At 45.7% G+C, this 27,972-nt stretch overlaps 2 protein-coding genes across 5 annotated transcripts in view; one reads left to right on the top strand and one right to left on the bottom strand.

The window, feature by feature from the left end:
- KLF7 (KLF transcription factor 7) overlaps positions 1–12,432 on the bottom strand; it is a 64,047-nt gene extending 51,615 nt beyond the window's left edge. For all 3 annotated transcript variants that reach the window (XR_013774858.1, XM_079310753.1, XM_079310755.1), the window contains exon 1: positions 11,963–12,432. Coding sequence is in view for 2 of the 3 variants with exons in the window: in XM_079310753.1 (XP_079166879.1) it covers positions 11,963–12,064 (102 nt within the window). In the remaining variant the exon portion in view is untranslated. The remainder of the gene's footprint in view (positions 1–11,962) is intronic.
- Positions 1–27,972, top strand: part of FASTKD2 (FAST kinase domains 2) — a 271,660-nt gene that overhangs the window by 115,376 nt on the left and 128,312 nt on the right. The window lies entirely within an intron of this gene.

The following is a 27,972-nucleotide window of genomic DNA, read 5'->3' as shown; positions in this document are numbered from 1 at the left end:
TGCCCAAAAAGGCCACTCTGATAATTTAGTCTCAACTCTGGATGGCATAGTTCACCAAAGTGCACAAAGAGCTCCCTTGAACACTCATTTATAGCTGCTTTCAGATTGGTTTCCACAGTTAGATATGAAAATCTGAGGATCAGTCAGAATGGGAACCTTCCTTCTATTCATGCATTGAGATTTTCAAGAGACCTCTCTCATCTGTCATCATTACACAGATGGGTTTGACTGTCCTGGGGGAAGCTGTGCCTACACCAGACATTATCCTACCTCACACTGTTGGGGAGGCCACATTTAGCTCTTAGAAACATCTTCTAGTTGCTTCCCACACCCACATTTTCTTCATTTATAAAACCAGAGAAAACAAATCATGCTTCACCCTCAGTTTTATAGAGGGCAGCTCAGGACCTCTCATTCCTTCATGGAAAGAAAATTTCTTTCTGTACAGTTTCCATTATTTATTAGCTGAAGGTCGGGGAAGAAATGGTATTTATAGGATGCCTAAGGCCATGCTCACTATAAAACAGAGTAAGTCAATATAGCTACAGCACAACTTAGTGGCCTGTTGTGCAACATTTTAAAAAATGTACTCTCTCATTACAGCACTTGAGAATATCTCCTCCCCAACACCAGTGAAAATACATTTATGATAGCTATAGAGCAGCAAGATTGTTTTAATCAAATCATTAACATGGGTGTGCTGTTTTCTGCCCACATTCTGATATTTAGTCCACATCCTGACAAGATCTGGGATTTGTAGACTGCTCTCCTGAAAGGTGTCAAGTGACTTCGTGGACACTGGGCCAGTGTAAATTCACTGCAACTTTGGCAGATCTGCACTCACTGACTGATCTGAAATCCCCAATGTGATGTGGATACTATTCGTTCCATTTACAAAGAGAAAAACCATTCAGAATTGAATGCCAAAGGTCTCCTTGACCTTTTCTACTTAAAGAAATGGAAATTAGACAGAAATTCCCATCTTACACCATATTGGAACATCATCTGACCAGAGATGCAGCTTGTTCAAACAAAACTGACTGTATGGCATATGGCATAGCTCTCACTGCATGAAATAATTCACACGAGACAGTCCCAGTGAGGAGAAACCTCCAACCTAGAGCATCCACTCAGGGTGCAGCTAGGGCACTCAGAATCACATATACAAGAGGCATTTGGGAATAAGAAACCACCCATGCCTTGCTTCCCTTGCTCTCCCTCAAATGTATTCTTATAAGAAATGCGCTTCTCATGTGAGAAAAAGAAACTCCAGTGCAGCCTTTGTAGAGCTCTGTGCACCTACTGGCATTCTTCTCAGCACTCAGAAACAATGGTGGGAAGTCACCCAGACAGTCACCTGTCTACCAAGTCTCTCACACCAGAAAGTAACTCCACACTGGAATTCTTCTGTTCTCCCTCTAACTACTGGGTTTATTCAGAAACCCAGAAAGCCCAAGACAAGTTCTGCACACTCAGTAAAGAGTATTTCAACTGGGCACCCTAAAACTTCTTTGCCAGAAAGAAAGATTACTAAAGGAATCACTCCCAGAAAACTGTTTTGAGTGAACAGAAAATGAAGGCTGCCTGAACAGAAAGCATGAGCTTTGCAGCCAACTCAGAAGTACCAAGTGGTGCCAAGACCCTCATACTACCTTTTAGAGACCCAAATCATCCCAGATTCTGAGGGGGTTTTATTCAAGGACACAGCTTCATCCAAGAGGCACTGGAGACAGGTATTTTAGCCTGTGTCTGGAAGGTTTCAACCTGTAATCAATGTAACAAACACCAAAGCTCCCACTGACCTTAACTGACTAGTTCCCTCTAAAAAAGCTCCTCAAGTGAAGCCAGGTTCTTCCGTTTTCAAATACTGTCTACAAGAATATTTCTTAGCACTTTAAAAACACAGGAGAGATAAGAGAAGTACTAGTAAGAAAACTCTACACTGTTTACCTGCACTAGAAAGTAGGAAACTACTCCAGGTAGCATCCACTTACCCTGAAATTCTCAACCCTGAAAGAAAAGCACCTTACAAGCTCTTTCACTAGGTCACATCACTTAAAGCAGTCTGCCTTGTCCTCCAAGATACTGGAGACCTTCAAAACTCTTAAATGTTTTCTTCCTCTGGTCTGACCAGAGAGAAACATGCCTTAATCTCTCTACTTGATTTAAACCCTCTTACTCTTGGATAGGTTTCTTAAACCCCAATTCTCAGAGACTTCTGCTTACATCAGAACCACCTTTCTCAGCACCAAAACCAAGTTCCCAGTTTCCTCAATTGTGCAGGAAAGCCTATGGACATAATTCAACACTACCCTGAGAGATCAGAACCCAAAAACAAATAGAAGAAACACGTACCTTGGCAAGAATCTGATGTACAGCAACCTTCAGATGATCACAACTGCTCTGAGATACCATAATAACTTATGAACAATTGGGCGAGGACTGACACCACCAGAATGAACTGGGACAGCAGCATCAGGTGGAGCCAGAAAAAAGCTATTTTACCCAAACTGACTATTCTCAAATCAGTCCAGTGCTATTTGCTTCTACCTTATCACCTTAAAATGCAGACAAATTTAAAAATAAAAACAAGAGCCACTGAAGTTCATCCCCATTTGATCTAGACACGAATGAGGGAGGCTTTTTCCACTGGCACCGATTTTCCATTGTGCAGCAAATGCAGCCTCTCCACTGTCCACGTGTCAGAAACAAAGCCACTTCTGGCCTGATGCCTTCCATATGAAACACTAGATCCCATCTTTCTTCTTCCCTGTGCCTTCCTCCTTTCCATATTTAATTGCTCACACTGCAGCTGTAGTAGGTTGCAGATGAGTGGAATGTTTTCTTCAGAGCAGCACAAATTTTCCAGCTGACAGGGAAGACCAAAAGAAAGAAAAGAAAAAACAAAACGCCAACAAGAACTATTTAATACTTTTTACCAGCATGAAGCAGGCAGCAAGCTCTGCAGGGCTAGCACACTTCAAACCACTGCACAGCCACAGGCAAAGAACAATGCCCCTGAGCCACTCAGCCCACCCAGGGCTGTGGGGCAGTTCAGACCCAGAATCCAGCAGTAAGCCAGAGGTGCTAATGCAGGGTGAGTGCACTGACTCCAAACCAGCACAACAGCTGAGCAAAGGAGAGAACAGCAGCTGCAAGGAGACAGGGAACACGTGTGACTGCACTACTTTTGTGCCTCTTGTGTATCAACAGGCCCTTCCCTGAGGAAGGGAGAGCAGGCACCTAAGGAAGAGACCAGAAGTATCCAGACACTGCTCGCACCATCATGCAGTGTTGTGGATGCAGTTCTCCAAAGATGCAGCAGTCACAGGATGCAGAGAGTCTGAATACCTTTAACTAGCTAAATTGCTAATAACTGGGAAAAATTAATCAACTTTTAGGGGTGCAAGACCTGAAACTAAAAGCTAAATTTGACAACAAAGTGGAAGATGTCAGCCAAATGAAGACTCTCACACTGAAAAGTGCCAGGCCTTCAGGAAATTCTAGGAAGTACAACTTGTTGAAAGATTTCTACCAAATGTTCTCAGAAAATAAATACACTTTTGCCCAGTCTTTTATTGGAATATACATTCACTTTGGTGTCAACATGTTATCCACTGAAATGTCACACATCCAAGATGTAGTCTGTAAGGGCGGACTTGAATCAAGCAATGCAGTGACTCAAATCTGGTTCACACCTAGGTGCTGTGATGTCCATTTTGGGTGTAAAAAGCAAGAAGACAGGAGCACCTCTCACCCCCCTTCTACTCTGCCACCCAATGAACAATTTTCACCATGGCCCTTGATCACTGGAACCTTTGTTTTCCATCCAGCCCCGGTGGAAAACAAAGGCAGGCGATTAAAGGCAGTCCCGTACTTCACCCCCACCAGCACACAGCAATTCAGCACAATGCTGATTCCCCTCCTGGGCTGGAGCAAAGGCAAGTCAGCAGAAATTGCGAATGTTCAAAACCCAAAAACTTCCCTTATGTTTGGAAGTGGACTTTGCCCACTTGAGAGTCAGGATTAAAACCAAATGCCTAACACCATAGTAGCCTATTAGTAGTGAAAGCATTTTTAAAATCAAATTTACTTGTCCTGACACATGCCTTTTTCCTCACTGCACAATCTAAATAAACGCTTATTTTCACTGTGATTCCCAGCCACTTCACTTGCATCAGAAGAATGCTGCAGTGACAGAGCAGCAAAGGCAGAAGGTGGGCCAGATGATCCTGTCCAAAAAACACAAACCCTGTTCGCAGAGGTTTTTGGATTATCTAGGCAGAGATACTTCCATTGATTGCAGTTTCTGTCAGAATATGCTACCTTACAAAGGTCCTTTATGGTCAGACATCAACCCTGTATCAGCATCCCTCTAAAACTGACCTTCTGAGGCTATTGGTTTAAGGGCAGGATTTGTAAATCAAGACTTTAATTGGAATGTCTAGAAGAGCCTCTCACAAGCCAGCGTCCTTTTCCTTTGCATCCTTTCCCATAAATCACACTGTCTCCCAAGCTTGCCTGTGTCACTCTCTACTTCTCTACCCCTTGCACAGTAGGAGCTGTTGACCTCATGTATGATTTAAACTCTAGCTTTGCACTCAGGTCTACAATGCTGGGAAATAACAAGAGGATTAGGACATGTGACACATTGCCAGTAAGCATGTTCAAAACCAGTATGACACTTAAGTAAGTACAGTTGGTGGGCCTTGAGCAAGCATAAATGACATAAATGCCTCTGTGCAAAGGAGGCCTCAGGCTCTTTGGTGTGTGTTGTACAGTACACTACACACCTCTAAACAGTTCTCCAAAAAGTAACACATGTAATGAATACACAGTTCCACTGGGTGGAAATGCTTTGGATTGGAAAGGATTCTTCACATGCAAGAACAGGAAGTGGATGGGTACCTGCTTCAAAAGGATTAACAATGTCAGAGCAGCTTAATATATCAGAGCTGATATATTAAACCTTTAAAAGAAAAAAATTAAATGCCTTCTGCCCAACCTTCCTACGCTCAACTCCAACCCCCGTTAAAAACTTGAGAAGGGTCAAATCAGTGCCATGCACAGGTTGTCACAAAGACAAGCCAGACCTCTGTGAAGGGGCATTTAAGCTTACCTTTCAGAATCTTCTTTTGATTTTTCCACAGAGGCAACATCACACCGTGCTGGGAGCTGTCCTGGCGGCTGGTGTGGCAGATTCTGAGCCCACAGCTCCAGAGGGGCTGGCTGTCCATGTCCCCATGGCCCTGCACAACCCTCCCCTGTCCCAGCCACTGTGGTGCCAAAGCACCACAAACCCAGAACAGGAATCCCCACAGCAGCAGAGCAGAACACAAGAGCTGCCAACACATCTTGTAACTGAACAACTGAGAAGCAAAGGTTTGGTGTCCTGATTAAATCCAAGATGTCTAACTATCTTTGAGCATGAATATCAACTCACAGGCAGCTTACCCTCACAGGCAGCTTAACAACCTGAGCAGCCAAGCTCCTGAGCTTCCTCACCAGCTGCTGCCAGAGCAGGAATGGTAAACACAGCCTGGTGACCAAAGCAATACATGAGCTTTTTTCTGATGTACACACCTATAAATGCCACTTTCATTTCCTTAATGCTGCTGGAATCAAGTAAGAGTAAGAAATTCTAGGTTGTTTGGGATTTTTTGATAATAAAAGACAACAAAACAAATATTAGTGGTTCAAATGCAAAGAAAGTATAAAGAATATCAAATTTAAAAAATGAAAGGTCTGTGACTTTAAAGACAATCTCTGTCTTGGGAACCAGGCACAATTTTTTAACTCACAGTGGCAATGTTGGAAGGAGACATTTCCTGGCAGGTTTGTTTTGCTTGCTTGCTACAGAATCCACTGAACTCTGTAGTTTGAGTGAATCCACGCTAATTTTGACCAAGGCAGAGGCACTCATAGTACAAAAAGGACATGGGGAGAAGAAATTCAGTAATTGAGGTGAGCGATTACTGCAACCACAGTCTAAAATACACCACAAAAATGGCATTCCCAGCTCCTGAGCACTGCCAGGAGTTTGGAAGTGATAGGGACATTGTAAGTGTAGGGAATGGACAATGGACAATGGTGTAGGGAATGGTACTTGAGAGTCCAGGGAAGCAGAAAGAGGAACTCAGCACTACTCTTGAAAACACCTTTATTAATTCTCAAAAAATTCAGGTTTAGCATCAAAAAAGAAAACTACCATCAATTAAAATGTCTGGGCATAACTTTTGGTGAGGTTTTGAGCATAATGATCAAAAGTCTACAACTTTTCTTCCCCTCTGAAGGATGTGACAAACTTGATGAGAGATGAGGTGTACTACTAACCCATTGCTTAATGTATTAAACAGCAACATTGCTCAGACAGTGAGCAAAATCCCTTTGTTTCATTAGAACATCTGCAATCAAGGTCATTCACATGCAGCTACAAAGAGAAGCAGCTTCCTTCTTGCTTCCCTATAATGTTTCCTAACTCAGAGTGGAGAAACAACACACTGTATGTTTCTCAGTGGAGAATCATTTGACAAAGCCTCAAAAAATCCCCCAACAGTAGTATCCAGAGATACAACTTGCCTCAACCCTGGAGAGCTTAAGTATGAAATTACTATCTGGAACTGAAAACCTTCTGCTATTTCTTTATGGAAGTATCAGACTGCAGACTATCTATGTATCATGATTTTCATGTATACACTGCCTGTTCAGTAGGACATACAGAAATGTACGAGCTTGGGGAAGGGTAGATTTAAGCAAATTATTTTTGGGATTTTATCACAAACAAGTAAGAGAAAATATTTTCTAGCTGAGTACCCACATTATGATTGTGCATTTTTAAAAGGTATTTACCCCATTTCAAAATCACTCGATACAAGTCATTCACATAATCTGCTATTTTTAAGACATGTAACGTGGATTGAAGGACTCTATGCTTTCAGAATGCCAAGAACTAATCACTTTTAACAATACATTCTATAATTAAGAAATCATGCAACAATAGAGACAGCAGCTTCAAGTTTGTCTTTGCTCTCTTTGTCCATCTTTTTCTGTAAGGTGACAGGAGCATGCATTCAGCACATGGAGAAAGCAGAGGGACTGCAGGTATAAATGGAGCAGCGTTCAGAGTGTGAAATACACTGCATTACACATGTGGCTGTTCTTGGAAGTCAACCATTTCTGAAAGTTATTCTCAAGAGGCATGATGTACTATAAGCACTTAAGAAATGTGTTACACTGTGACTGGAACCAAGATGAAATAGCAATATTAAAAGAGATGGTTTAGTTTATGTAGTGGCCAACTATGCCATTAAACTAGAACAATGGAGACGATGGGGAGGCAGGAATGTTCTTCAGTGTGATTTATTCCTTTCCAGTAGGAGTGGAAATTTTTCCTATAGGCCTGAAAATGACCCCGTCTGCCAAGCAAGAGCCAGCATTAAGATATAAGAATTCTGCCAGATTAATCACCTTGGGATACTCTGCTCTCACACAGCACAGGGATCTCACAGCCCTCTGCCAGGATTAGTCAAAACTCAGCCTTCTGAGCTCCACAAAAATCATTAGGCCTTAGCAGTCACTTCAGAAAGAGGGAAACTGAGGCTTGAGGAATTGATCAAAAACAGGCAAAGAAGGCTATATGAAAGGATAAACAGAAAAACAAAGGCTTCCTCAATCCTATGCTTTACAGGAAATGTGCATCTTTCTTGAAAGGATCATTGTTTGCTGCAGCTGAGAGCAGCTGGGTCAGCCAAGGCAAAAGGAAATGTTATCAGGCAATGGTTATCAGCAAACAATATAAATGCCATTTCCACTTCTGCCAGCCAACTAGACCTGTGCAGCCTGCTGACAGATGTGGGAAAGGCTATCTCCTCCAGAATAAACCAGGGTTTGGCACCTAAGCCCTCCTGTTCTTATACAGCTGCATCAGCTATACATGACTCTGTGCATCTCCGTCTTTGTGCTCCCATATTCTGACATTATGGGAACTGCCATGCTAGAGACTGCCCTGTGCTCCCCATGAATATGAAGACAGCCCCAAAATGTCTCCTGATCAGACCCCTGTTTCACAACAGGATGGACAGTTCTGAGTCCACCCAGGGGCCTAAGGAGAAGGACAATAGGGATGCTTGAAATGTCACCCCTAGGAAGAGGCATATCTGTTTACAAAAGACACCTCCTGCACCCTGGTCTTTCAGTGATGCCCTAAATGACATTCCGAAGGCCCAGCAGGAAGAACAGAGTGAAGCCCCATGTCCACCCCTGACAAATTCTCAGCCCTGCTCTCCCCCTCTCTGCAGCCTGGCACACAAAGTGGGACCATGTGCAGCTGCACAGGCTATGCTCCTCAGACTTATCTCCCTCAAAAACAGCCTCCTACCCACTTCCTTCCTCTGCAGAGTAATGAGCGCTCCTCAGCCTCGTGCTGCCTCTCCCAGCAATCTGCTTCCAATCTCGGGGATGCCACATGAGACAGCCACCCCAGAGCAGTGGCATGTGTGGCCAGAGGTCCTCCTGCAGGAGCACAGCAGCCAGCAGGTGCTGAAATCTCTCCCTGCCCTGGTCCCGAACTGCAGAGTCAGCTCACAGGGACAGAGAGAACTAGGACGGTTCTATCAGTCAGGATGAAGCACCAGGCAGAAACACGAGGTACCAGCCAGCTGACTTGGAGCAAACGACTCATTTCCCACCTCTTCCTCTAATCCCTCCTCAGTACCATGGAGGCTCAACACTGCTAGAAAAGCTAAACAAAGTTCTCCCTCCTGATGAAATTGTGCTATTGATTACTCATTAAATTCTGATGTCCCCACTCCAGGAAAAACCCTCCTGACCTCAGAAGTGTTTTACCTGAAGGAGTACACCCAAAGTTCAGAGAGGAGCTCAGCTTTTGTTGCCTAAAAATCAAGCTCTCCCTTCCCAACATGCTTTAAAAAAAACATCAAAACACATCACAGGTTCATTTCCAGCTTTCACTTCAGGTATTTCTACTTCCACAATGCAAACTATGCCCAGGGTGGAATAAGGGTTTCTTTGTTGGTATTTTTGCCTCCTAAAACAGAAACCTACACAAAAGGAGACTATTTGTTCCTACACAAAATCTGTTTGTTTTGTACATATTGCTGGGTTGCACTCATTCAACTCCAACACTAATTGTCAAAAGCACAGACACCAAACTTGCTCACGTTCCTCTTGCAGTGGGAAGGAAAACTGGGAGATCAGCTGACTGTGTGCAACCATTTAGCAACCTGCCTATGCTGTCAGTGCCCTCTGTGAGTAATGGGTGTTTCACAATCTGAAATACGAGCAAACGGCCCAGCTGTATATTCCTCAGCCAGCAGCTACCAGACTCTTTTTCCAGGCTCAGGAGAAAAGGAAGATGGGACTGTGACAATGCTTTCATCCCAAGGCATGCTCTGATTTTCAGTGGGCAGGTACATCTTTCACAGCATCACAGTAAGCATAATTTCTCAGAGCAGGACCTGGCACTGACTAACCTCTGCACATCACGCGCTAGTAGCTGCTAATCACAAAACTGGAGCTCACAACATGATAAAGGAGCTTGCTCTTAACCCACACATTTATTTTCCCCCTCAATCCCTGCCTTTTTAAGAGACTGAAGAAATCTCCGAGGGCACTGCTTTGCTGCTGGGAGAAGCACTACCCTGGAAGCTCTGTGGCATCATTGGAGCAGAGGCAAGACTCGTTCAAGTGTTTTTACTCAAAATTAAAGCTGCTGTTTCCCACTTTTGACATATCCCATAAGGATCAGTCATTACTCTGTCAGCTCTCTTCCCCGGGTCTCAACTATAGCCTTTAGTTTTAAAGGATACTCTAGAAACACACACATTCTTTGTCTCAAAGTTGCTTCAGTTTGCCTAAAATAATCCCCAAGACCTGATTACACTGCAAGTGATTTAGAAGAATTAAATTGGGGTATCTGTGTCAGTGGGTCTGCCAAGACTGTGAACAGCGTGGTCTCTGCACAGCCAGCTTCAGCTGCTCCCACCACTGACACATCAGTTTTGCTGCCTGTTGTTTGCAAGGAGAGCCCAAGCAGCAACAGGGGAACAAACGTAAATACAGGATGCATTATGAAACATTGGGCACTGGTTGCAGGATTTGAGAGGAAATAAGGGAAAACGTAGCAAATTATTTTCAGCTTTTCTTTTTAAGCATAGGTGGAGAATCAGTGGGGTTTAACCAGGAGTATGACTTCAAATTCTGCAATGGTAACAGTGAGATTGGGTAGGTACATGTTACTGTATAAAACAAAGTGCTGCTCTTCCACACATAAAAGAAGGCAGAAGGAGACAAAGTATCACTCAGAGCACTGCCTGAAGCATGCTGGCTATGTCAACACACTATGTTGCTTTGGACTGTTTGGACTGCTGGTAATATGCAACCGATCCAACAACGATGCCATGAAATATTTTTTTTAAATTAAATAATATTAACCTCTTCAGTTTAATTAGCATGTTAAAAAATAAAAGGAAAGCAGATGTGACCATCATGTATGTGTGCACTGAATATTAATAACAAAAAGCATCCCCTCCCCCTTGGAGGATAAAGCAAAGTTGCTTGGGTCATTTTGCAAAATAAACCCTGAATGTGCTCATCCTGTAGCTGACAATAAACCTCTGCTTTGTGTGCACACACATACAAAGCTGAAGCCAAAATGATTTTACTATGGTGAACCTTTGAGGATCCAGCCCCAGTTCAGCTGGCTGACAATGCTACAAGCCCGAGTACTCCCCAGCAGCTCTGCCATCCACATTTCTACCCATACACACTTCTAAGGAAAAATTTTATGCACATCCCAAAAGTGTCAGTTACTGGAGACCTAACACCCTTGCACTAGCCACGGCTCAGGTGAAGGCTGGCAAGATGAAATCCAGTGGCTCGTTATTCTCATGCTGATAGTGCCACGGGTCCATGCGCTGCAATAGCACCACATGTCATCCTAGCCACACTCCACTATTTCTACCCACCAGCAGATGTTTTTTTTTTCTTTTAAAGAGACACCAGTTTCCAGAATTTCACCTGGTGTATCACCTCCGCCAGAAAATCACATCAAGAAACAAGACTCTCTCACGTTTGGTCGTAAACAGAAATGCTTTCTTTTTCCCAGCTGATAACTATTTATAGTTAAGAACTGGGTTCATAGTGTATTTTATACAGCTCTTCTTTGTAACTGACTCTTCTCCTTGGTCTTGTATTCATGCTACCAGCCATCATTTTAATGCATTTACAATAAAGATAAAGATTTCCATCTTTATCCTTATTCTGTCTGCATATTAACCCTACAGTGCCTCAGAACACACGGGTTTACTGGAACCAGCCTAAGGCGTCATTGTTTCAAGGCAGCAAGAAGTGTGCGTTCCTACTCATCTTCCAAGAAAAAAAGGAGAGAAAAAAAAAAAAAAAAGAAAAATAAGTCACATTCCTAGTTACTGAACTTAGCCTTAAAGCTTTTGCTAGTACTTCCACACACCTGCCCACCCTCCACTTAAGCTACGATTTTTATTGACATATACTAATTACCTGAAAATAAGAATGATCTATTCCATTTCCACCAGCTGCCAGTTGTCAGCACTGGCTAGAAGTCAGCAGGCTTGTTTAAAAGAATAAAACAAAACAAAAAAAAAAATCTAAGCTCAAAAATAAAATAAATAGTAGTCATCATAAAATCAAAACCCTAAAGAATGCCACCGTATCTCAGGTACTGTCAGGCGTGCTCAGAAAGACTGAAGGCAGACAGATTTGAATGGACTGCTCAGTTTGTTACGGTAAAAAATAAAGAGATTTAAAGGTCTACCCACACGGAAAAAAAGAAAAAAAAAAAAAGAACCACCAAAAAACCCAACCCTGAATTAAAGAACAAAAATAAAATAAAGTCAGAAATGCAGCCTCAATGCATCAACTGTCTGCGCTTAAGAGATTTACAGGAGTAATTTAAATGATTCACCTGCTGCCAGTTTTCCTCCAAGGATGGCAAAGCTGAGAAGTAGCCGGTGTCGTGGACAAGCTGGAGTTCCTGGAATATACTATAACTAGCCAAGACATCCATGCTGCTGCTGAGCAAGACCCTTTCTTTCTGCTTTTGTGTGTGTTTGTTTGCTCGGGTGGGGGGTTGTTTTTGGTCATAAAAAAAAAAAAAAAAAGGAGGAGGAAAATCAACCAATGATAGATCCAGCGTCCCTTTGGCTTTGTTTTGTTTCAGTCACACTTTAAAAAAAGAGAGAGAAAGAAAGAGGATCAGCGCGTAGGGACGGCGAGGTTCGGGGGCCGGGCCGAGGAGGACGAGCGGCGCCGGCGCGCACCGAGCACCCCGCGGCCGCCGCACCGGGGCACGTCCCCGCCGCGCTCCGCGCAGCCCCGCGCCGCGGCCATGCGCGCTCGCGACCGCCTTCCCCGCCGCCCCCTCCCCTCTTTATTTTCGGGACACCACATCCCACATCCCGCCCCCCCTCACGCCGCTTCCCTCCCCGCTTCCCTCTCACCCTCCCTCAGCCAGCCCAGCCCGGCCCGGCCCCCCCCCGCGCGCGCAGTCGCGCGGCCCCGCTCGCGCAGCGCGTGCCCATGTAGGGTAAACGGCGGGGCGGGAGGGGCGGGCCCGCCGCGCGCCTGAACACGCTGCGGCCCAATGGCGACACCGCTCGGGGCGCGGGGGGCGGGGCCGGGGCTCCACGGCCCGCGGCGATTGGCCGGCAGCGCTGCTCCCGCCCCTTCCCCGAGGCTCGCGAGGCGGCGCGCGGCGAGCTATTTTTAGGGCGCTATATAAGGGGGAGGCGAGGCGCGCGGCGGTGGCAGAGTGCGTCGCGCTGAGGGGTGGCGCGTTGTGGTCTGAGCCGGGCTCGGGCTGCGGGTGCCGGACGAGCCGCGGCCCCGCATGAGGGTGCTCCCCAGGCGGTGCCTGCCGGACCCTCCTGTTTTTCCCACACTGTCTACGTCCCTCGGCTACCCCCAGCTCCTAGCGCTCGAGTCCCTGGGGCTCAGGACGGCCAGACCAGTCGCAGATGGTTCGCGAGAGATGTGCTGCTTATGAGGGTGTTGGGAGTAGGAGTGGGAATACACCCCGAGCAGGAGCCGCGTGTGCACGGTGTCTGTGTGGTCAGACCACGGGAGCTCGGCTTCACGGCGCTGATCCAGGCAGGCCGTCCCCAGAAATGCACGTGTGCTTACTGAGGCAGCTATCATGGCATTTAATGAGGCTGAGATGAGAGCTGAGCCCTCTCTGAGTGCTAGTTTGGGTTGCCTAATGAGCTGTTTGACCTTAAATGGTTAGTGTGGTGCAGAGCTTCCCCAAAAACCTCGCTGGCACCGGACACAGTTGCATTTCTGCTTTTGGAAGGATTGCAGAACTGAGTCTGCTCATTTGAAGATGGTGGGGGTGGGGAGGGGCTTCCAGTAATAGAATAAATATGTTCTCTTTGTTGCTCTCCAATTCAGAGGGCCCTGTGTCCCATTGGTGGCGTTGCCAGGGCTGTATTTGGCCACCAGGCTGCAGGATGAATGTCCCTCTGGAGCCCCTTTATGGTTGTCACTGTGAGTTGGACTGGGTACCAGGGCAAGCAGATGCTGCCAGGGATTGCTAAACTATCTCCTTGTAGAGCAGTTGCATCACACTTTTCCTTGCCATGACTGAGATCTCTTCTTTCTGTTCTCTTCCTTTTGCACCTGGATGAGCGTGCCAGGGCCAGGCCTCAGCTGGTACTAACTAATGCAATGCCACTAGCACAGACATTTCTCCCCAGATGTCCCAGTCCAGACTGATGTGAAAGTATGAGGCCGCAGAATTCATCAGTGTTGATTAGTTCATGGTGTGTTTTCTTTCTTGGCAATGAAGACAAATTGCCTTTTCCAAAGCTAGGTCCGTGTTAATAATTTTGAAAACCATGTATGAAGAAGGCTTGTTGGAATAAGCCTCTACAGAAAGCCCAGATAATGGCTGCATCAATCCCAAATTCTTGTAGGTGCTATGAAGCAGAATGAGGTAGAATAAGCACCTCTCTAGTCTGAGAAGTTAAAATGTAGAGGAAAAGGAGAAAATGAAGCTGTTGGTGAAGAACTACAGTAATCAGGAAAGAACTGGACATAGGCAATTTTCTCAAATAAACAGTCTCACTCCTACAAAAACACTCTGGTGAAACAGCACGATGACTTGCAGGAGCTGTTGCTGGGGTGCTGACCTGAAGCTGCAGGTCTGGATGGTCCAGGGGCAGCTCCCCTGAAGTTGGATGTCTCCTGTGACTGCTTCTGAAAACGATGCCATCCCCAGCCTTCACCTGGGGAGCCATAGGTTGTCTCAAACAGGACCATTCCTGGCATCTTTTGCTTAGCAGAGAAGCTGTGTGTGAGGCTGGACATGAATAATAAACTACTCTTTCTCATAAATATACCCATAAATGTGTAAATGTATGTGTTAGTGGGAAGATGAGATGGAAGGTTAGTGCAGCAAGCACTGCTGGAGATGTCTTGCTGACCATCGTTATCCATTCCAAGCATGCCTCAATCTGGCAAAGCAGCACCTTTCCTGGGCACCTTGGGAAGGGAAAACTTTTAAAGAGTGTAGAGGAGAGAACTTGACAAAGGTGGTTGGCTGTGGAAAGAAGCAGCACTTGGGTATCATAACACACTCCTGTACTGAGAGGGTTACACAAGAAATACCTGTTTCAGAAAAAGCTGTCTATAAGCATTTATCCTTAACAGCTTGTCAGAACAAGGCCAAATGCATATGCAGAGGCTTTTCTGACCTAGGCAGAGAAATAAAGGACGAAAACATTGAAGGTTTATGGTCTCAGCGACTTAAATATCTAAATGTCTTAATCTTTCTTGTCTTTAAATTCTGTAATTCCCATAGACAAAAAACATTTTGGTGCTTTATTTCTGACCTTGTTTAGCATAACTACCATTTTAATATGTAGAAATGTTAGTGGTCTGATGTCCAAGCTCCCCTCTAGCCTGGCCTGTGCAAGTTATGGGTTGCTCATTCTTTTATTTACTGCAAAGCTTGATGTACAGGCAGCCCAGGAGTCCTCTCTGCTTGGTAGTCAACCTCTGCTTGCTATCGAGTAGCTCTCATTTGAATAAATTAAAATCTTTCTAGTTGTCTATCTTATCTTTGAACTTTCTTCTGGAAGCATGTCCTGTAGGAACTGCCAGCTTTCCATACTCATGGAGGAGGTTGTTCCCAGTTGTGGAGCTCAGCTGCTGTACACCAGCAAAGAGCCCAGACTGTGCCCAGGCTGCACTGTAACTGGTGGCCAGATCTGATGAGCAGATGCTGCTCTGCTTCTCTGGCTGGCTTCAGGAGGAATAGTGTCTGAGGGCAGGATTTTGGCTGTGAGCCTTGAGGTGAAGAGCTGGGCTTCAAATCTGGCTGCTTGCCTGGGTGGTTTCCAGGCAGACATTGCATTTTTATTGTCTCAGATACTCTGCTTTGGAGGTCAGTCGAGAAAGCAGAATGGGGCTGTCACTTGGCAGATGTAGAAAAGCCTAGACAAAAAAAAAGAATGTGGTGGTACACTGGGTATAAAACTGTTAGTCCAGCACCAGAGGTGGCATCTACCTGTGCTAACCCAGAGGTAACAGAGGGCCATTTCTGCCAAACTCTTGTTTCCCAGGCTGTACTGACCTTTCTCCTGGCAGATGGCCACTTTCCCTGCTCTGGCCCAACCACGCCACCCATCACGGAGAGCAACGCAATCAGATGTGGAGGAGGAGCAATATCTCCCCACTGCTACACAGCTGGGCTCAAGGGCATAGAGGACTATGCAAAAATTCAGGCAAAGGGAGCAGGCTGGACCTGCAGGGAGTGAGGATGGGCATTTCAGCCAGAGTACAGATTTGTCTCATAACAGGTAAAGAAAATAGCTTGCATGAGGAGACTTCATCATTCCTGTGACTTGCTGAAATGTCAGGAAGACGCAGGGAAGTGGTGTAGCTGGTTGTGCTATAGTACCAGTGCTCTTTGGCATCTGGAAAGGGGAAATGGTTATATTTTCGACATTAAGGGGCAATGAGAGCAGTCCTAGTGGAAAGAAAGAAAGAAAGAAAGGATAATTTCCCTGCTCCTTCCACTCTGCTAGAGAAAGAGGAAAGGTATCTTCACTGTTTTCTCTTAAAAGCTTGAATTTATCACAGTCTGCGATAGGTCCTCTGGCAACAACCTTTTCTACCCTCTCCAAGTAAGGAGTGCAGAATCACTCCCAGCACTTTGCTGGGTCCCTGGAAGGCAGTGATGTGCACAAAGCACAGTTTTGGTTGCTTTGATTGCTTTCTCTTGTGATGTTTGCATCTCCACTGTCCTAGAAGAAATGGCAAGGGATGTTTAGTGGGGACCCACCAGAGAAAGCTGATTTGCAGGGGACTTTTGGATGTTGATTTTGTGTTTCTTTGCTTTGGCTTGGGCAGAGACAAGATGCCATAGAGCAATCAGGGAGTATATCAATATAGTATATCATACTATAAACATTTCACTGAAAACACCTCCTTTGGTACCAATGATGTTTCAAGAGCTACACTGAATTATGCTGTACACAGCTCATGATGCAGTTGTAAACTCTATGGCCTTCTGCATAGTCAACAAAAGTGCTAAAACACCTTCTCCTGCAGGGACAGATTGGTCCAGGTGTCCAGGCTACCAGTTTCTTCTACCATCACATTTGCATCTAAGCTGCCAGCTGCATCTCTTCCTCTCCTCCATCTCAGACTGAGCTAGTACAGTTTGCTGTGTTTAGAGCCTGTGACAGGGTCATTCAGAGGTGTTGATTCTTCAGGCTGTGTCCCTCCTGGAGGGGAAGAGGTTGTGCCTGCAGGTTGGTAGGGTTGAGGTTGCCGTTGGTTGTAAAGCCTTGCAAAGATCAAAGAAGGGGTGGGGGGGGAGTGCTCATAAATGCACTGGAGCATGCTTGGATTTGCAGTTCAGCCTCTCCAGAAGTGGATGCAGAAAGCTGCTATGGGGGAAGTGGAGGATTTGTGGTGGTGGTTTATGGCCAGGTGGCTGTCAGAGGCACAGTGGAAGAGCTCAAAGGTGGCCCTGCTGTTCAGCCACTTCCCGATACTCTTGATGTGTCTGTGCATCTGTATCCATGTCCATATCTGATGAGAAACAAAATCCTAACAGGCATGAAGCAGCAAAAGGGGAGACAACTTCCTTTCCTGCAGTGAGGCACTGCCTGCACAGCAACATTTCAGTGATGTGGAGGGCTTTCAGTATTTCATCTTCCTTCTGGCAGGTGCAGCTCAAGACACAGGGAACAGAGGTTGTTTTCCTTCCCATCTCCATGCTGGGGAGCAGCATGACTGCAGCTTGCAGCCAACAGTGGCACTTGATTCTGCCTGGACAGGACACACTGAAGCTGGGTGGTGGCATCTCTGTGCTGCTGGGCGTGAGTGGATGGAGGTGCCTCCTGGCCTCCAGTGAGTCACAAGCTGTTCCCCAGATCTGCAGCAACAAAAGGGGACACGAGAGTATGGCACAGCAGGTTCCTGTGCCTCCCCTCCTCCCAGAAAACATACACCTTCTCTTTCAAGTCAGTGCCCTGTGGACATCACAGTGGGATTAATTGCAGGGCAGCTAATGAGCACTCTCCAGGATTAGAGATGTAATGGGTCTAACCCAAAATCATAGCTTAGGGCACCCAGAAGTCTCAGTGGACTTTGCAAGTTGATCACTGGCCAGACACAGAAGATGCTTGATAGGAAAACACGACATGCCATCCTGAAGCAGAAGCATTATCCAGCTGAGCTCTTTGAGCTGAGGAAAAAAAAGAAAAGAAAACAACAAAAAAAGCCTGACGCTTCAAGGAAAATTTAGAAATCATAGTTGAATGGGTCTGATCCAGATCTGTCATGGATTTTTTTGACCCCCTGTCATGAAAAGGCAGCAAGCATGCTCAGCATGTAACAGGACTGAGTTTCCACTGTGGGGAAGAAGTCTTCATCTGCTGTGGTTTGTTCACATGCTCTAGGGTTTTTGTATTTCTTGTAATAGTTTTTACCTTATGGCTGTGGCCGTTTGAATTAGGATCAGTGTCTGTTTCCCAGTTTTCAAAGCCAAGACACATGCTGAAGAAGGGCACTGTGGTTGTGTATGTATGATGGTGGGGCAAATCTTCCACAGGCAGACAGGTGCAACCCCAGGAGAACCAGTGGGAAATGCAATTTCCTTTGGGTCCCACAAAGAACTCAGAACCCATCTGGATCTAACAACTCTGTCTGCTGTCTTTCAAGTCCTTCATTCTGCCCAAAGTGATCTTTATGTTTCTAAACCTCTTGGCAAGGACAGTTATCATTGCTATTCTGTTGGTGTTCAGCATCTGACATAAACAGTCTCTGATCATATTAGTAAGCTCTCAGGTGCTTCTACAGTACAAATAATAAATAATAATGAGCTGCAAGGAAGCCTTCTGAGTCTCAAGTTCAGGCTGGACTCCTTCCACACGAGATGCCCACACTGTTGACCCTCTGGGCTGCTGTTGCAGTGCAGTGGTGCTGCTGGAGGGTGGCCTGAGCTGAGGGTCCCAGCAGCCTTGGGAGATGCTGTGCAGCTGTCAGCAGACACACTTGTGTGCTGCATCTCTGGGTTGGTGCCCTTTTAATGAATGGGTTGCATCACACTTTAGTAGCTTATAGGAAGTCTTACATTAAAATATGAGAACATTGGCATAGTTCAGTAGATGGTAACTGAGGACTGGCTTGTGTTATTACACACGTTACTCTGGACAAACGTTGGTTTGACTTGGCTTTAGCCAGCAAGAGCCCTGTCAAGAAGGGCTGAAATCCCAGCAGAGGTAGCATACACATCTAGAGGGGGCCTGCTGTGCACAGCTCTTCTGTGGCACTGCAGAAAACACCCACAGCCCATGAGGCCTGTGGGAAGAAGGTTCTCTGGAAACAAGCTTAGAGCAGCAGCACTGGGGTTTTCTGCCTAGACTTTTTGCAGAGGAGGGAGATGCAATGCATTAAGAGCAAAGCCTGTCTTTGGCTGGAAGCTGCAAGACTCATGGTTCTGTTATCACATCCTCTTGGGGTTTCCCTTCAGTCTTGTTCCTTAGAGAAGCTGCTGAAGGTGTGGCTCTCACAGTCAAGTGCGGATTTGTGAATTAATAAGGAAATGCTGGCATGCAGGGAACCAAGCCCGTGCTGCTCACCTGCTGGCCAGCTTGTCATGTTCCCAAACAGAGGTGCATGAAGAGTAAAGTACCAGTCTTGCCACAGCAGTGGCCAGGATTCATACAAAAGATACTGTAGCCAAACTCTGCTCTGGTTTATGAGCTGGGCTTTGCTGGCTCTGCTGGCATGACACAGGAGCATCACCTGGGTACCACAGTATTTCCCCCTCTAAAGAGCATCTCAGTTGGGACTCCTGTTATGAAAAAGATGGAAACATCTTTTCCTTTGGGCAGCCTCTTCCCATCCCAACAGCAGCTGCATCTTCAGGCTTCTCCCTCTTTGCACTCCCATCCTGTCCCTTGAAGAGGGACCTTTGAACAAGGCCTTGCAACACATAACCTGTAAACAAAATTCCTCACAAATGAACTCTCCTGGGGGCTCAGTCCTTGTCTGCTGTGAACTGTGAAAGGAAAACATATTGTTCAAAAGGGAGAGTCAGTCTTTGGGCTTCTTTCTCACTACAATCTTTGTTTCCTGGCTTTGATTTCCCTTGAGAATCTACATGTCTCTGTCTATATAGCATGAGCAGCACTTGGCAGATCATCTCATACATTCAGCCTGTGGAATGCTGAACTGCTGGGTGAGACAGATACCTGTCTGCTGGAAAAAAGGCACTAACTTCAAGAGCACTCCATTATTCCTGGGGTGTTGGTTGCAGAACACAAAAATTTGTGACTTAAACGTGAGAGAGACAAAGTGTAGTCCAAAGTGATAAATCATCAGAACCCAGAAAGAAACCCGTATCCTCTCAAAATGCAGATTAATGCACAGTGGCTATCATACCTGATACCCTCTGAGCTCTGGCTGGCTGGAGAAGATTCTTGTCTGCCCAGCTTGATTTGGTAGCTGACGAAGTTCTGTTGGCCTGTCTTTTCTTCTGGGACAGTACTCAGCAGGGGGCTAGCAGTTTGTCATCCCTGCTCTTTGTACCCATAGCAATTCCTGCTGACAGTGTGTAACTGTTTTTACTGGTAAAGCCACAGGAAATGTTATGAGATTATTTTATAAGGAATGGGGGAAATAATTTTACAAAGTGGAAGTTGCCTGCAGAAGCTGAGTTGAGAAGTTGTTCTGAGGAAAGAAATTTAGAGGTTATACAGATGATAAAGTGGTAGCCAAGAAGACCTGAGTCTTGTTCTCAACACTCTGCCTTGAGTGCTGGTTTGTGGGTGGCCAAGCACAGAGATGCTGGGTCTCATCATTCCTGCCAGAGCTTTGCCAAGCAGAAGACAGGTGCCTTTCATGCCAGATGGATCCCTGCTGATTTCCAAAACCAGGAGTTGAGAGGCAGAGATACAGAGATTTGGAGGAGCAAAGGATGAGGGAGATGTCTCTCCAGAAACTCTTACAGATTCTTGGAAGCAGGTGAGCCAGCTCAGTGGCTGTTTCAGTCTCTGACATCACTTTTTCATGTGATAACACACAAAGACATCACTGAGTTTTTGGCAGGGGTGTCTCAAGGGCACTGGTGGCCTGGATGGGTGAAATGCCATGCTGCCATGCCCTTGCTGTCAGTACCACTCTGTTGGCAAATGACCCCTCTCCTGTTCCCATAAGAAGGAAAAGCACAAGCTTTCCACCCTTTGGCTCCTCCACCCTCCAGTTCACCAGGGGCCACCCAAGGAGAGCAACTGTGGGGGCTGAACCTCTGCCCTCTTGCATTTTTCAAGCATGTAGTTTTGCTGCAGAGAGTGTCCTGAGAAGCCATGACAAATCCCTTTCTGAGCAGAGTCACTACAGCATGTGTATATACATTTTTTTAATAATTTTTATTAACCTGTTTGCTGAATTCTGCACAAATTCAGGACTGGTTTTCATTACGTTGCCATGATGAAGGTTAGCAGAGTGTTCCTGGAAGAACTTTCACCCAGCACTTGTGGTGTTAAGTGTGATTTTTATAAGCCAGCAGGATTGCTCATGCCTTGCCAAAACTGGGGATGCTCAGCCCTTCTCCTTAAGAAGGGCAGCTGCTGTAGGAGCTTCCTCTGGGTCCATTTGAAGTCAATGGCAAATTTCCCATTGGCTTAAGTAGGAACATGTGTTTCAAGAAATGAATAATGTGAAACTTGAAAAGCAAGGGGTGGTGTGATCAGGACATGACCTGGTTTGACCTGGAGACTCAACTTGTGTTTTACTGCTACATCTGCCTCCATCTCTCAGCTGTATATTAAGCAGTACAAGTTTGATTTGTGTCAAAAAGAGCTACCTACTATTATTAGTAACCTATATTATTAGCATTAATGGGATTAGGACTGATAAACTATGGAGTTTTTTCCATAGTTTATATAGTTTTCCATAGTTTCCCCCAGTTTTTTTTTGTTTTCCACCAGTAATTTCCACTTTAAACTGGACTTGGACAGAGCGTGTGTCAGGGCTTATGACCTCTGTATTTGCTGTGCCTGTTTTGTTCCTGCTTTTGACAGGCTGGTAGGAAAGTCTAGGAGTACAAGTGGAAGAGGCCTTTGGAAAGAAATCCCTTCATGGTGGCTTGTTGAAGCAGCTGCTATTTTCTTCTTCAGAGAAGAGTAAAATAGTTAATAAAATTACATTGCAGTTGCTGTGATGAGTTGATCCTTAGGGCTGTGCGTGTCCCCAGATGCAGCTGCTGCTGGCTGCAGGAAAGTGGGTGAAGATTCCCCAGGCCCCCAGAGAAGCTGGCACTGTGGAAGGGTTTTAATGCAACTGTGATCTCCAGCCAACCCACATGGTCACCTCTGTGTCTCTGCAGGACCTGGGCAGACCTTGGCTGCTGCAGCACCAAGAGGAAGTGCTGGGAGCTCTAGCTAGTCCTGAATTGTTTTAGTAAAAGCCACTGGCCATAGCGTCAGGGATTTATAGAACAGCACAGTCTGTAGCGTGGGGCTGTGGCTGTGCAGAGGGTGGGGCAGCTCAGCAGTGCTTTGCAGAGCGTGCTGCTGGAGGGCTGTGCATGCAGGACAGCAGAAGGGACGTGCCCATGGCCAGCAGCTGCAGATGAAGGACTCTGGCCACCACGAGTCCAGCTGCATGGGGAGCCCTGCAAGGCAAGACCCTGCCTGGGCAACAGGCACCAGCACAGTCCCTGCTGGCCAGAGCATCCTGAGGAGGCCTGGGGCTCCTGTCCCCTCAGGACCTGCTGCCCAGGAGCCGTGTCCTCCCCACTAGACCAGCAGGGAGGCTGGACAGGCATTGCCATGTGTCTTGCCATTCATTGCAGGACAAATGCTTATTGAAATAATTGCCTCTAACAGCTTGGGAGAGGCCATTAGGGTCTGCCCGGGCAGTGATCTACAGATAATGACTCCCTCCGAGATTTTCTCACTCCTGCAATCCTCATACCAGGTGCATTAAAGCTGACCTACAAAGAAAAATGGTTTTTTCTTTGTCTCTCGCCTTTGTCTTTTGTTATTATTTTTTTAAATTCTGTGTAGAGCTTTATGAAATACTGCTATTATTGGCACATTGCTCATTGCTTCTCAGGGTTGCACCGAAGGGTGAGCTTTGTATTTTACAGAGTGAGAGACAAACTTGCTGTTATTTTACCTTAGAAACAAAGGGAATGTTGAGGTGAGCTTCCACTGAGCAGAGGGATTGTATGGGTCTCAAGCAGGGGATGCACACCCTTAATTGGAGGGACAGAGGTGCCAAGTGTGATGAGAGATACCTGTTCTCCCAAGCCCTTCACCAGCAGTGGCTGCAAAGGTCCTCAGCAGAAGGGAATTTTCATCTGAAAACATGCAGGGGATTTTTTTAATTGAAGCCTTTTGTGAGACTGTGCCAATATGGACATAATTTTCCACAGGAAAGTCAAAGTGAATTATTTGGGTTTCTCTCTTGTTTTGATAATGGTGGAATGTCTTGTTTTGATTTCCATGATGAAAAAAATTCTTACTCCCACCTTCTCATTTTTCAACGTTTTCTGCTAATTATAAATACATTGTTCAAAACAGTTAGTAATTTATCATTATCCTTTTCTATATATTATTTAATATCATAAATATTTTTTAATATGTGCTGTCGTGTTTTGACATCTAAGCCAGGTGTCTTTTTATTTTAGTCAAATGAAACAAAATTAAATACCAAGGTGAAAGAATTCAATGTTTGTTGAAATTAAATACTTTCTTAGTTTTTTGCAGGGTTGGGGTTTTGTTCTTGTTGTTGTTGTTGTTGTTGTTGAGGTTTTTGGAGGGGGTTGTTTGGTTGGTGTCTTGGTTCTGTTTTCTTGTTCATTTGGGGTTTTTTTTGTTGTTTTTAGCTTGGGATTTTTTCGTTTTCCACTTTCTGATGGGAAACTATATTGTAGGTGTGAGGCTGTGGAAATCACCTGTGGTCAGTCAGTGTGCTCTTGGGCACTCACATCAGAGCTAGCAATTAAAAGCAAGCAGGTTAAAAAGAGTATGAGAAAAAATCATTTCCTTTTTCAGTTAATGAGGCTTCACGTAGAAGAAGAAAGAGAGGATGAAAGACTTTGGTGTGACCTGTTGTGTAGCAGTAGCAGTGCTGAGGAAATGACTGTGGTGTGTCCATGCTTGCAGTCACCTTCTGATCAGCTCCAGGCTGGTGTTTCTGAAGTTGTGCCCAGAAGCAATGGAGAAGGTGGGCAGTGCCTGTGCCTGGCACAGACATCTGGCTTTGGGTGCTGGGGTTTCTGTTATCAGTGTTGCTAAACTTGTGTGATGCTTTCATACTGGGCTGTGGTAATGGCATGTATACATCACACTTTGGAGATGCTTTTTATTGACTTAATGTGAATATTATTGTCATCGTTTATTACGGGGAAGTATCTCGTAGTAATTGAAATACAATGTGGTGCTATTAATCACTCTGAGTATGAAATGCTAACTTTAAACTGTTGATAGTATATTAAATGCTCCTCTAACCATGAAACAATTTGACTTGCAGTCAGATAGTTTACAAATGGCCAATGTGTAGGATTCACAGTGACTGACATTTATGTGGCAGTGTTCATGTGCTCGAGTTCCTGAACAAAGTACTTTCTTTGGGATTTCTGGGAAGGTGTTGGGACTTGCTGCTTTCCAGTTCCTGATGCAGAGCTGTAAAGGGATGCAAACTGCAGGCATGACCATTGTGTTTACAGCATGTCTGCTGCAGACCTGAGAGATGTGTGACAGTCTGGATTGCCCCATGGGCAGAGGGCTGTAAACATCACTGGCCTTCTTTCCTTGACACTCCTGGTGAAGGAAAGCAGTAAAGAAGGGACAGAAACTCAAATAGTGAGGTTTTAGGTGGGGAGTGCTGAAATGAAAAATGTGTGCAGAGCACCCATGGGGAGGGTCAGGGTCTGTGCTGTGCAGGTGTGTGCACCAACAGGCACAGCCCAGCCAGGAGCAGGGCAGGCTGGACAAAATACAGTATTTTAGAGAGCTCAGACATTTGCTGCTGCTGTGGCTGGGAGAAGCACTGCTATTAAACCACTTACAGAAGCCTCACTTTTTACTGCCTGATTTAAAAGAGGTACTTCAATGGCATTCACAGGAGGAGAGAAGATGTGTAAGGTCATTTCACAGGGCACATGTTTAAAGATTTTCCAAGAAAAGCAGAGCAAGGTGTTTCTTCTGGGGAGGGAGGGGCTTTTTTTTTTTAGCCAGAGCTTTTATTGTCAATATGTATTTTTAATAGAAGGGAAGTGATAGAAGCAGGTGACAAAGCCCACTGCTGTTCAGCTGCTGACATTTATAAAACAATGCCAACATCTCTTCAAAACAAATGCTTGCTTTCCACTACTGTATTGATGTACACATTTATTTTATAGCCAACAGCAGCAAGATGAAAATGATAATGCATGAAGAAATCCCAGAGGCACAGCCCAGTGGTTTTGCAAGGCAACCTCTTTGCCTTTGGCATCATCTGGATGCTAAGGGTCCTGGATGAGTCAGTAGAAAGCAGCACGGGCTGCTCCCACACACACTGAGTGCTTGCTCCTTTTTCCTGTTTCTGGTGACACCACCTGTGTGTATCTTAATCATCCTGGCACATTTGTTTGTCAATTATGTACAAACAAACCTGGGCAGTTTGATGGCAGGTGTTGGCTGGAGAGTGCTGATCAGCTTTGAGGTTGTGTAACATGGTAGGCACCAGAGAGGTGAGAAATAAGTGTACTGCAGGCTGTAAAAGAGGAGAGAGAACATAGGAGCATACTGGAGCAGAATAAATTTAGTCTGTGGCATCAGTATAGACTGGGGGACAGAGTAATGGTGGTGCCAGCCCCTGTGTGACCAGCTCAGGCCCCAGGAGTCTGCTGGGGGAGTGCTGAGGTGCCGTGGGACTCACACTGGAGAGCCCCTCTGAGGTCCAAGGGCTTCCTGTATCTGGCAGTGAGGCGCCTCCTGTGCTGAGGAGGAGGAGGAGGAAGACTGGCCACACTAGGTTAGAGCCCAGCCTTGTTATCAGCTCTTGATCCAGCATTTTTGGTCATGTAAGTATAGTCCTTATGGCAGCAGCTGACCTTCAATCCAGGAGGAAAGCTTATCACGTCTCGTAGGATGATCCTTACCGCAAAGAAATCAATACAGCAATAAGCTTTTATTTCTGGATGAAAAATTAGAATAAAGAATACGCCATATCTATTGATTCTTTGAATTTACATATTTGGATATATTTATGTTTGATGTCTGCCTTCTGTGTGCAGCTGTTTGCCAAATGTGACAGGATTTGTTTTTTAAACCTGGGGGTGAGTTCTGCCTTGTGCATTTAAAATAAGATTTCTCTAAATTATTGAATATGTCAATAAATAAAGCAGAGGAAGCAGGCAAGGAAAAACCCAGAGGTCCTTGGTGAAAGGAAGTTGTAGACGCTGGTAATAGGCTCTTATAGCAGTAAAAGAGAAGTAAAAAGGGCAACTAAAAAAAAATGGAAGGGACAAAGAGTGGAACCTGCTCTGATTTTCTCTGGATTTGATGGTATTTATTGACTTGACCGTGGATTGCATTCTTTGCTTTTCTGTGAATTTAATTCTGTCTTGTAGTGGAAGGTGAAGAATAAGAGAAACATTTAACTAAATGCTTCAGCGAAGGAAGGAGAGAAGCCAGAGATGTGTGGGTGTCGCAGATGTCCACAGGATGGGGGAGCCAGGCACCAGGAGGAGGGAGCCCCGGAGGAGCTGCCAGTGCCCAGGCACAAGGAAGGGCAGTGCTGGGGAAACCCAAGGGACTGGCAAGGAGGAAGGGGGCACCAGCGTGGCCAGAGGCAGGAGTGGGGGCTGCTGTGAGTGCCTCAGCCCTGACCCCACTGCCCCACCAGCTCTTGGGGGAGCTATGAATAAAACATCACATTTTGCAGAACATGTGTCATCCCAGCCCCAACATTAAAAAGTCCCTTACTCTCCTCTCAAGAGATATTGCAAGAGCAACCATTTAAATGAGCATTACATTATTTACAAGTTTCACTATTATTAAATTAATGTTACATTCATCAGGGCTTTTGTTTTGTTTTGTTTTCAAGGCGGAGCTGTAATTTGAGCAACATATTCATCAAGTCTGAAATGGTGGCTCCAATTATTTTAACATTCATTTGCCCATTCAGCTTCCTCTGCATCTGCTGGTTTCCTCCCCGTGGCAGTATGTCGAAGCTGGGACACATTTGTGCTGCTCAGCTGCGAGGCTGCCATGAGGGATGAGATGGAACACGCTCCATCCCAGCACGGCCAAGCCCAGCGAGGATCCTCTGCAGGGGCAGCAAGATGCTGGTTGCAAAGGCAGCACGTGCCCAGGTGTGGATCTCCTTTCTCCTCTGGCAAACCCTTCCTGGTGTCAGACACGTAAAGATGGAGCTATCCACTTCCTAAGGGTAGCAAAAAAAGGCTCCATTGATTTGCTGGCACAGGAGCCTCAGTACAGCAGTCGTGTGCCTGTGTTGTAGCACTGCTTGTCAAAGTGAGTGTGGGCTAATTGGTCCAAATCTGAAAGGATGCTCTTGAGTGCTGGGTAAGCAACCATAAGAAAGCATCAGCCATTCAGCAAGTGCTGAAAATAAGCCAGAATAGCTAAAAAAAAAAAAATGTTTCATTATTTATTTTAATGCTGGAAGTGTAAGCTTTCCTGTCATGATCGTAAAATCTGATCATTTATTAATGCTCCTTGCTTTGAGGCTACATCATGTACCATCCCCAGCCTTCTGCCATTTCTGGCGTCCTCAGCCTGGTCCCACAGCTGTGCCCTGCCATCTACCCACACTGCTGCCCATCCCACAGCAAGTGCCAGGATCCCCCTCTTCCCAGCCACAGGCTCTCGTACAGCAATGGTGGGGAAAGAGTGGACTTTTAGAAACAAAAAATCAATAACCACGATCTGTTTTCCCTTTGTCTGCTTTCTCAGCCTGGGAGATTCACTTGAGCTTTTCTCTGCAACCACAAGAGCTAATGACATGCTTTAGGTTTTGTATTTTATTTTTTTTTTTTTCTTTCCCAGATGAGACAGGAGGATGTCATCTGATTATTTACCCTCAAAAGCTAGGGTCTCTGGGGTGGGCACAACCCAAACATCACAGGGCACCCCATAACACTGTGCAAGGAGATGGCCCTGCTGTACAAGCACCCTTGTAGAGCTGATGTCCGTGGGATGAGCCCTGGCAGCTGTCCCAGACCCCGATTTTGTGCCTCCCTGGCACACCCCTGGGATCTCTCAGTGCTGTGGTGGTGCAGGAGTTGTGGGGCCACATCTCTCAGGGACCAGCTGGAGCACCAGTAGGATGAATGGCTGGGGGGATGGTGTGGGAGACAGGATAGCAGCATTCAGAAAAATAATGAAATGTGGCCCCAGAAAGACCCTCAGCGACAGCTCCTCGGATGTGCCCGCGCTCTGT

This window comes from Erithacus rubecula, assembly GCF_903797595.1.
Source record: "Erithacus rubecula genome assembly, chromosome: 8".
Classification (NCBI taxonomy): Eukaryota; Metazoa; Chordata; class Aves; order Passeriformes; family Muscicapidae; genus Erithacus; species Erithacus rubecula.
Note: the sequence above shows the minus strand (reverse complement) of the source record. Positions and strands in the feature narration are given on the sequence as shown.